Consider the following 10,146-nt stretch of genomic DNA (forward strand, 5'->3'; position numbering starts at 1 on the left):
TTAGAAGCAAATATAACTTCATACATTTAACACTTGAAACTAAAACTTAAACTTTTTTTAACAAAAAAAGTCTCCTCAAACTTAAAGGTTCAGTAAATGCTGCTAGAAAATGAAATAAAATCAGAGAAGAAATAGAGAGCCAACATAGGAGATTAATCTCCTTGATTCTGATACTACCATCGCATTGGGGAAAACCCCTATTACAAATATAAAAAACAATACACATTCTGATTATTTTGAGTATTCAACGTTTTATTAAAAAAAACATGTGATTGCATGTGATGGAACGCCTCGCCAACCGGAGAAGGCGGGATAAGGACAGAATCATCATGTGAGGTCAAACTGTAGCACAGTAAGAGCGTCACACGAGCAGGCGGTAGACTTTCTCAACAGGAAAACAGCTTCATCGTCATCATCATCTTTTGTTATCGTCATGGCGCTGGTGCAGTTTACTCGTGGGCGTGGATGTGAACCATCAGATCCACAACACGGTTGCTGTAGCCGTACTCATTGTCGTACCTGGTGAAGACATCAGAGAAACAATATGTAAGCCATTCATTAAAACAATAATGATATTGCAGCACTGTAGTGTGTGGTTCTGGTGAAGTAGGCCTATTCTTTACAAATTGAGCAGAGATAAGTATTTAGTCAAGAATAAATAACAAATTGAAGTAAAAAAATATATAAGTTTGATAACTTGTGTAACAACTATTTAGTAACAAGTAGGGCCTATTAGTAGGGCCTAGTATTTAGCGGTAGAAGTAAAGTCATGATACTTTTCTACCTCTCTGGAAATTTGAGATTTTAGAGAAATTTGAGAAATTTGAAATTTGCCACAAAATCAATAACGTTTCACAAGAAAGAAGTCAGTATAGTCAGCAGGTAGCTATAATGTATTTTACCAGGCACAAATAAGTAGCCTCCTCAGTAGCAAAGTAGCACAACTAAATACCACAGTTGGGCCATCGAAAGGGCTGTAAAAACCCAATTAAAACACTACTACACATTATAGTTATTTTTTTGGGTGACGAGGTAGTGACGGGTGTGGCTGTGTGTTAAAATGTAAGATGTAGTACTTATGTAGACTTACCAGGACACCACCTTGACAAAGTGGTCAGAGATGGCAATACCAGCGCCAGCATCAAAGTATGAGGAGTGGTAGTCGCTGTTGAAGTCGCTGGACACCACCTGTGGGGAGGGGACAGGAGAGATTACACACTATGCTGTTGAACAGGGGCAGCCGTGGTGGCTGGTTAGGGAGGTGGATTCACGGGTGGCTAACAATGACCTACAAAGGCAAAGTGAAGTAACTGCGCCAAGACTGAAACTGCGAAATATGCCTTCGAAGCCTTGGTATTAGGCTTGATATTGCAGTTACTGGAAATTTTACATCGCAGTATCTCTAAAACGGGACACATTCAGACCATAAGGCTTTGCCACAAGACAAAGGAGATGTAATGAAGACCATTTTCAGTCTAAACTCAATTTTGGCAAAACATGCCGTTACTGCACTTTGCCTTGGTTGGTAGGGCAATATGATGGGTGTGGTGTGAAGCGTTACCTGGTCCTCTGTGTATCCAAGGATTCCCTTCATTGGGCCGTGAGCAGCTGCCTTCATCTTGGCCTTGATGTCATCGTACTTGGCCTGCGTTCAAGCGTAAGAAGACAGAGATTATGAGGTGATGGATGGATGGATATAGGGATGGAATGAATGAATAAATAAATAAAGACGGTGAAGGATACACCGCAGTGAGTGGGTTGAGAGAGAGAGAGAGAGAGAGAGAGAGAGAGAGAACGAGAACGAGAGAGAGAGAACAAGAATGAGAAGATCAAAACATTTCAGGAGGGAGAAGCAAGAGAGAGATGGAGGAGAGTGTAGAGAAGAGAGAGAGAGAGAGAGAGAGAGAGAGAGAGAGAGAGAGAGAGAGAGAGAGAGAGAGAGAGAGAGAGAGAGAGAGAGAGAGAGAATGAGAAGGTACACTTACGGGCTTCTCAAGACGGACTGTCAGATCCACAACAGAGACATTGGGAGTGGGGACACGGAAGGCCATGCCGGTGAGCTTTCTAAAATGTGGAGAGAAAAAAGAAAACAATAAATAAGCCTATTCTATTCCATTCCCTTCCATTGCATCCAAATGTTGGATACATTTGCTACAACATTTGCTGAATTATTATTTCTTCATGATTTATTGTGGGACAAGGACAAATATGTAAACAAGAATACTTTGCCCTATCAGTCTCTTCATGTCATTGCATAATAATAATAATAATAATAATAATAATAACAAATAAAGGTGCACTGTGTAAGATGGTAGTGCTTAATCTTGAGGAAAACAACAGTCCACATCACTTGTTAAGCTGTCAGCCTGGAACAATGAACTTTTTTTGTTGCTCCTGCATGCGTCACAAGCTCGAGAGTGTGTGCACAATACATTTCCCAGTGTTAATTCCACACTCTTCCAGTTGGGTCTACGGTTCAAGTGTTGAATTAGCACTGCAAAATCGACTGTGTTCTGCTCTTAACCCATTGATGCCTGAAGCATCTGCAAAAAACGCCTGCTGAATGCCTAAGCCCTTGTTGGGAAAGTTGCCCTCAGTCTATAAAAACCTAAATATCTCAGCTTCTGAAGCACATAAAAATATGCACTAAGTGGCATTTAAACGCTAAGACCCTCATCTTGCATTAGAATGTGTTCATTCAGCTGTCACATATCTATATTTTTATTTAAAAAGCTAACATTTCAATAGCCTGAATGCAGCGTATATGTGTGTCTCCAGGCATCAAAGGGTAAACATATGAGTCATCAGGCTAAAATGGTTTGAGGAGCCCTGTACAGCCAGGTGCTTGTGTTCTGGGCAGTACAGTCAGAGAGAGTAGAGAGAGAGAGGTTCCATTGGCCCATTGTTTCCGGGTTCTATTATTGCAAGGGGGAGGGGGTGAAATCCCCCTTTAGGCAGACCTAAGGACTGTTCTATTCAATGCTAGGAGTATTATGACACGTCCCTTTAGGCAGACCGGAACCTGGTCATGTTAGGTGCCCATAGCAACCTATTGCAATGGCATATCTCTATATACTTAAAGAATATCTGGTACAGTGGCACGTACCCGTTCAGCTCGGGGATGACCTTGCCCACAGCCTTGGCAGCGCCAGTGGAGGCGGGAATGATGTTCTGGCTGGCACCACGGCCGTCCCTCCACAGCTTGCCAGAGGGAGAGTCCACGGTCTTCTGGGTGGCGGTGACAGCGTGCACTGTGCTCTGTGGAGGTCGGTCACCAAGGCAGACAAGCAGAGCGTCAGTAAAATAATAATACAGGGGTAGGTGCATTTCTCAAAAGAGAAGTTGTTAGCCTGTTAGCAACTTCGGTAGTTGTCAATGGAAAAATGCATTGAAAACAACAAAGTAGCTAATGTAGTAAGCAATTTTGGTTTCAAGAAATGCACCCCAGGCCAGCAAACAAACGACAGGGTGCCTACAGTGAGTATCGGTGGCCTAGGAAAGATGACTCTTGAGGGTTGTGATTATACAGTATGAAAAAGGTCCAGTTCATGTACTTCTTTATGGATTGACTCTTCTCTTATGAAAGCCAAACTATTGCTGAAACTTGAGGTAAAGAGAGAGGGTCCGAGACACTCTGAAGTCCGTTAAAAGTCCTTTATTTAGACATGGAGATCAAGCGACTTGATGTACATGTCTAAATAAAGGACCTTTCATGGACTTCAGAGTGCCTGGGACCCTCCCTCTTTACCTCAAGTTTGCCATTTTGGATACCGATGAGCACCTGAAGATTTCCATAGCCCAACAGATGCAACTTATTCTCTCTCTATCTCTCTATATTGCTGAATCATGTTGGCTTTTCAAATGAATCTACTATGGTTTTTTTTACATACGTCTTCTTCAGTGTAAGATGCAGTATCTGTTTCACTATCAGTTGAAAGTCTGTAAATATGTGTGACAGAAAGTCATCTGCATACCATGAGACCCTCAATGATGCCATAGTTGTCATGGAGAATCTTGGCAACGGGTGCCAGGCAGTTGGTGGTGCAGGAAGCATTGCTGGAAAACAAAAACAAAACAAAAATCAGAATGTCAGAAGTGCTATTGGACAAGGAATTTCTCCCAGTAAATAGGCAAAAAGGAATGTCAAAATGGTAGTATCACTTGCCATGTCAGAAAATAGTGTGACCCACTGTGAACGCGTTGTTCTCAATGGTCAAAGGCGACCTACCTGACAACTTTCATGTCCTTGTTGAACTTCTCGTGGTTGACGCCCATGACGAACATGGGGGCATCGGCACTGGGAGCAGAGATGACAACCCTCTTGGCACCGCCCTTCAAGTGCAACTAGAAACAAAAAGGACACAGCAGAGAGCGGATGAAGCCCAAAGGTTGCCGGTTCGAATCCTGATCCACCAAGTTGGTGGGGGAAGTAATTAACCAGTGCTCTCCCCCATCTGCCCTGAGCATGGTACCATCCCGCCGCACTGCTCACTTAGCGCGCCATTGGTGGCTGCCCCCTTGCACGGGTGAGACATGAATGCAATTTTGTTGTGTGAAGTGTGCACTTGTGTGCTGTGGATTGCTGTGTCACAATGACAATGGGAGTAGGAGTTTCCCAGGCTCGATATGGCTACAGCCTAGGGGCCCCCACCAGCCGGGGGGGTGAAACAATTTTACTGAATTTCAGATGCAGTATTGAAACAAATCATCTCTTAACTCTCCCCCCTATAGCTGGCAGACTTCATTTACAGCTCGGAATTATGACACTGTTTGTTCTTTTTTCTGCAGGGGGGCCTATTGCAACCTGTAGCATAGGGGCCGAGGGCAATCTTAATCCCGCCCTGATTGTACATGCCTATTACTTCAAGGTCCAAATGGTTTTGTATGACATGCACAAAAAAGGTGTGTGTGTCTGTGTGTGTGTTTGAGTGTGTGTGTGCGTGTGTGTGTGTGTGTGTGTGTGTGTGTGTGCGTGTGAGTTTGAGTGTGCCACTTACAGATGCCTTCTCAATAGTGGTGAAAACACCGGTGGACTCCACGACGTAGTGGGCACCAGCATCGCCCCACTTAATGTTGGCTGGGTCCCTCCTGCAGGCACACACACACACACACACAAGGAATCAGTAAGCAGTCTGTCAACAGCAAAGTCATTTATGTCATTAGTCCTTAGTCACTTATTGTTATCGCTGAAAGTTACGGGTAAATGAGGGGATGAGACTGTGTTACTTACTCAGCGAAGACGGAGATGGCTTTGCCGTTGATAACGAGCTTGCCACCCTCAACCTTGACTTCACCGTGGAAACGGCCATGGGTGGAGTCATACTTGAACATGTAAGCCTGTCCAACAGAGGGTTACAAATGTTTTTATTTATCTATTGATAGTTCTTGGTTAATGGTACATGAATCACATACAACACCATGGTATGGGGTCAGTCTGATCTTACCCACATGTTAGGTATTTCTATCATTACCAAACAAATGTTACTGGCCCATCAGTCAACGTTTTGCATTTTAGACAAATAGGCTGTGTAGGCTACTAGTGTCTGTGGTATTTGTTTCATCTGCAAAAAGTCGACAGCTGTGGCCTAATAGTTAAGGAGTTGGGCTTTAAATCTGAGGCTTGCAGGTTCGTATCCCGCACCCTTCCACTCCCAACCTCACTCCACGACTGAGGCGCCCTCGAGCAAGGCACCTAACCACACATTGCTCCAGGGACTATAACCAATAACTTGTAAATAACTGTAAGTCGCTTTGGAGAAAAAGCGTCAGCTAAGTGTAATGTAATGTAATGTAATAATAGATGTTGCTAATGGGTATGAAGACAAGAAGAAGAGGTCAACTGTACCATGTATTCGACATCGACGAATGGGTCGTTGATGGCCACGATCTCAGCCTTGCCACTGAGGACGGCGACGCGGGTCACCAGGCGACCGATACGGCCAAATCTGAGAGGGACAAAAGAGTCATTTGAAAAAAGGTTGTCGCCCTGTTAGATACATGCACGTGAAGATAGTATGGCTGTAGGAATGCTACACACAAACACAATGAACAACTATAGGAGTGTGCGCAATCAAATTGTGCATTTGATGTCTGGTCAAACACAACCACAATCCTCTGTGTACTGCTTGTGCCATGGTGAATTGGAGAATTGGTACTTTGAGTAGGTGCTTTTTCTCGGATTGCTGCTCTGCCCATTTATGCCAGCAGGGGGCAGCATAAAGTAACAAATGGACAGGAGAATGTGCAGAGGAACACACATAATGCACACAAGGCAGTAGGAACTTGGCTCCGTATTTATCTTAACTCCTTTCCTTGATCTGTGCTTGTGGCCTTGCACTTCGCTAACGCCCTGCCTCCATGGAAAACACAATTAAGTTTTCCTGCTGTCAGCCTAGCCACAATAACCTTTGGGGGACTTTTCCACATTCACCGTGCACATCTTCTAGGTGCTGGTAAACGCAGGAGTGTTCAGTACTTTACACTACTTTTACAATACGTTTACCGCACACTTTTTTGACTTTTTAAAAAAAAAAAAATTTCAGAGCGAACAGCGCGTTTCGCCTCTGTGCGTCACCAGGTCTGCTCAGGCATTTATAAAAATGACCTTTGAATTGCACTACTGTGAGATATTGAATAAAAAAACTCTGTCATCAATGTCACTATGAGGCCACAAGTACAAGGGAGGATGGGATTTAGGTGAATGGAAAGAACCCTCTGTCTCCTCTGTCCTCCCATGCCAGGCCCTCTTGCCACAACCAGTCATCCTCACCCCCCAACCCTTTGCATGATCAGCTGACCCTGCTGATAACTACATACCACATCTAAACGCCAAAGTCTATGGGCCAGGCCAAGCCTGTCTAATTCTTGTGCCACTTGTGCCAGCAGGTGACAGGCGCGTGGGCGAACAAAAGTGGCTCTGGCCTACGATGCCAGGCCAACGGCAGTGTCTGACACACACAGCAGCTGATAAAACAGTTGTGAATGTCCGCTGCCAGCTCTGGTGCTTCAGTTGAGCAGTCTCTTTGATAGTGTGGTAGAGCAGACCAGCTTTTCTGTTTTGCAGAATCTGTCTACCCTCCAAATTAGTGCATTTGTATCTAACAGTGCAGAGGCAAACTAGGGTCTTAGAAGTGTTGCAATACTCACTGGATGCATAGTGAAATATAATATTGAGTTGGCAAACTAAAGGGGTGTCGTCCTGGATATTTGTGGGGGGAAATACAACTTCCAAAGTTGCAAGTTTAGGATCTCTGACTGTCTCAATACAGGCTATTTCAAATCAACTCAAGATTACTGTATAATGGAAACGGACAAGGTTTGGATGCCAGCGCTGTCCAGACTCTGTAACAACTGCTTGGCATGCAAAACACCATCCATCCAATCTGTATTACAGGAGGTTCAACTGTTCCCCTCCCAATGGCGGGTACATCAGACAACAACTGCAGCCGCACACTTGAAGACAGACAGCTGGTGTTCTGTAGAAGGCGTGAATAACGCCATTATGTGGAGGGGAGCAAATGCTATAGCTCTGAAAGCTCTGATGCCAAGTTGGCATTGCCAACCAGACGGAACCATATGGTGAAGTGCTGCATCACCAGAAATCTTGGGCCCAGGTCAGCAGATTTAGCAAGAAAAAAATATGAAAATATCTAATAAATAAACTTTTATGGGTCTGATATCAGTTTCAGACCCTTAGAATCATTACAACTTTCACCCCCTTGGCAGCACCACTGACTGCGAATAAATTACCAGGATAAAAAAGGCACTGAGGGCCAATGCAGACTAGAGAATGACTTTAAGAAACAACTGTCTCCAAATCAATTTTAGTGGTTCAGCTGCTTGTTGCAAGTGTGAAAAGTGCTTCTTAGCAAAATTTGGAGGATTAGATAGTATTTGTAGTATTTTATGGGCGATACCGCCCTCCTTTAAAAAACACTCCTGCACCAAGATGTAGGGTAACCAGACGCCTTGGTGAGGCAGTGAGCTGACATGTTACGGCTAAAGTTTTTCTACTCTTGGCCAATTCAGCTCCCCTACAATGAAACAAGTCTAGTGGTGCATGATATAGCACACATTTGCCTCTTCTGTGTTTCTTTCCTTCATATGAATGTGATTGCAATAGGTCAAGTAGTAAGTGGGGTGGTGGTGGTGGTGATGGTGTGGGTGAGTTCATTGCATGATACTCTGTCTCTCTATCAGGTTCACAAAAGCCCAAGCAACAACCTCATGATCCCCAAGCGCTCACTGGAAAGGTTGCCGCTCTAAAATTAGTTAGAAGGCATAAAGGAATGCGACAGCTGAGTAGGGGAGAGAGGGAGCTGAGGGACAGGATAGAGTGAGAGACAAAAGCAGTAGGAAAGAGAAGGAGAGAGGTAGGAGGCAAGTGCGAGAGAGAGAGAGAGAGAGAGAGAGAGAGAGAGAGAGAGAGAGAGAGAGAGAGAGAGAGAGAGAGAGAGAGAGAGAGAGAGAGAGAGAGAGCAGGGGAAGAGAGATATGAGTAAGAGAGAGAGAGAGTGACATAGAGAGAGAGAGGTAAGCACAAGAGAAAGAGAGAGAGAGAGAGGAAGATAAGAGAGAAAGAGCTGAAGAGAGTCTGTGTGCTCATGGTATGGCCTCGTAACTATTCTGAGCATAGAATAGAACAGAGGAGACTATGTGTGTGATGTTACACACGTAGGCACCACGACCCTCTGTTTCTATGGTACTAGGCATAATGTTATGTAATTCACCCTTCTGCTCTGTCCTTTGTGACCTTTGAACCCCTGACCTTTGCAGATCCAAGGCAACTCCTACATGTGCCAAGGGAACAGGTTCCACCATTACAGTAAGTCATTTAGCATACTCTAAGAACTTGATGCCACTCACCCATTGACTCCGAATTTCACCATGTTGTCAGGTTGAGTTCAAGACTTCTGAAAACCATACAGAAAGCAGAAATTTTGTTAGTTGCATGGCATCCACTGAATGAAATATTGCAGCATGAGGCTTAACGTGATAGAGCAGCAAATGTGCACAGTTAAAAATGTTTTAAAAAATAAACATAGCCTACTGCTTTGTATGAACAACTCTTCATGAAAGTCAATGTCCAACTAACTCCAGTTCAAAGTAAATTCATTGCTAGCTAACAGAATAGACTACATTTATCATGTTCAAGTTCATGCAAGAACTTTTATTTTCAATATCTTTAAAAAAGTTGCAGTTCAGTTTTACAGCTAAGCATGCAGAACAAGCATTGCAGTAATTCTGAAATCAAAACAATTCCAATGGCTTTTCAATTCCAATCGCATGAAAAAGACTAAATCATTTTCCTTTAGAGGCAAGTTAGTTCTGAAGGCAGCTGAGCTTTACCGTCTGTAGAGGGTCTCTGTCCCGTTGGGTGCAGTGAGAGCGACTTAGTGAAGGGCCGCTGCCAATTTATACCCTGTCCCAATGGGAGACACGCCCCCTTCAGAATGTCAAGGTCGGGGAAACTTGACGCAATTGACTCGCACACCTCTAAATGTCTCCAGCGGTTTTAACCTTTGCCATTTTTTCTTTGCATCTTTGCAGCTACCATTCTTAACAAGTGCAGGTTGTCAAGTTATAATGTGCTTTTTTTTCTAAACCAGTTTAAAACAGTGAGCATTCATGAATTATTTGCCTGAGTGGTACATCTCTAGATTGCCTTAAATTGTTTATTAAAACTTAAGTCTCAGGCATTTAGGAATGTTGTTTGAGGGCACGTGAGGCCTTGTTTGGAAACTGTAAACAATGTTTCCTCGCCAGGACATCAGCCAACTTGTTCAGTTGGTGATGTTCATCTACTGTGCAAATATAAATATTTTTGGGGTGTGGCACTGAACACTGAATAGGCAGCAAAAGTACAGGCCTTGAGTATGTGAATCAGGGGAGAGGACAGTAGGCCTACGGTTCCCTAGACATCGCAACACCATCCTGCTTCTCTTAGAAGTCGTGTGCTATGGTACTGTATATTCAGTAAGGTCCCCAACATGGGTTACGTAAAGGTCAACCTAAATATAAATCAGATAACCTTCTCAGTCCTAGTTCAGACCCCTCAGCGGCAGCAGTGCCAGGATGCACCGCACGTTCATCTTCGAAGGTTCATTATAATGCCAAAGGCTGTGACATTTTCCAGCAGTTAAGTAT

General features: G+C 43.9%; 1 protein-coding gene across 1 annotated transcript; it reads right to left on the reverse strand.

Moving 5' to 3' along the window:
- Window positions 1-231: 231 nt before the first annotated feature.
- On the reverse strand, window positions 232-9,410 carry LOC134436581 (glyceraldehyde-3-phosphate dehydrogenase-like). Its single transcript, XM_063185861.1, has 12 exons — window positions 9,349-9,410; window positions 8,866-8,912; window positions 5,846-5,945; window positions 5,231-5,337; window positions 4,998-5,088; window positions 4,229-4,344; window positions 3,975-4,056; window positions 3,107-3,258; window positions 1,986-2,064; window positions 1,562-1,645; window positions 1,091-1,188; window positions 232-519 (listed from the first exon to the last, which is right to left on the reverse strand). Exons 2-12 carry the CDS (start codon window positions 8,886-8,888, stop codon window positions 450-452), a joined length of 1,002 nt encoding a protein of 333 aa, XP_063041931.1. The 5' UTR covers window positions 8,889-8,912; window positions 9,349-9,410; the 3' UTR covers window positions 232-449.
- Window positions 9,411-10,146: the final 736 nt, after the last annotated feature.

Source organism: Engraulis encrasicolus, chromosome 20, assembly GCF_034702125.1.
Source record: "Engraulis encrasicolus isolate BLACKSEA-1 chromosome 20, IST_EnEncr_1.0, whole genome shotgun sequence".
NCBI classification, from domain to species: domain Eukaryota; kingdom Metazoa; phylum Chordata; class Actinopteri; order Clupeiformes; family Engraulidae; genus Engraulis; species Engraulis encrasicolus.

Excerpts from the sequence above, each read along its gene's own strand:
- LOC134436581 (XM_063185861.1), bottom strand. The coding sequence starts at position 8,888 with ATGGTGAAATTCGGAGTCAATGG. Across the intron at positions 2,065-3,106 it reads GTCATCCCCGAGCTGAACGG|AAAGCTCACCGGCATGGCCT; the intron begins GTACGTGCCACT and ends TCCACATTTTAG. Across the intron at positions 1,646-1,985 it reads CAGTCCGTCTTGAGAAGCCC|GCCAAGTACGATGACATCAA; the intron begins GTAAGTGTACCT and ends GCTTGAACGCAG.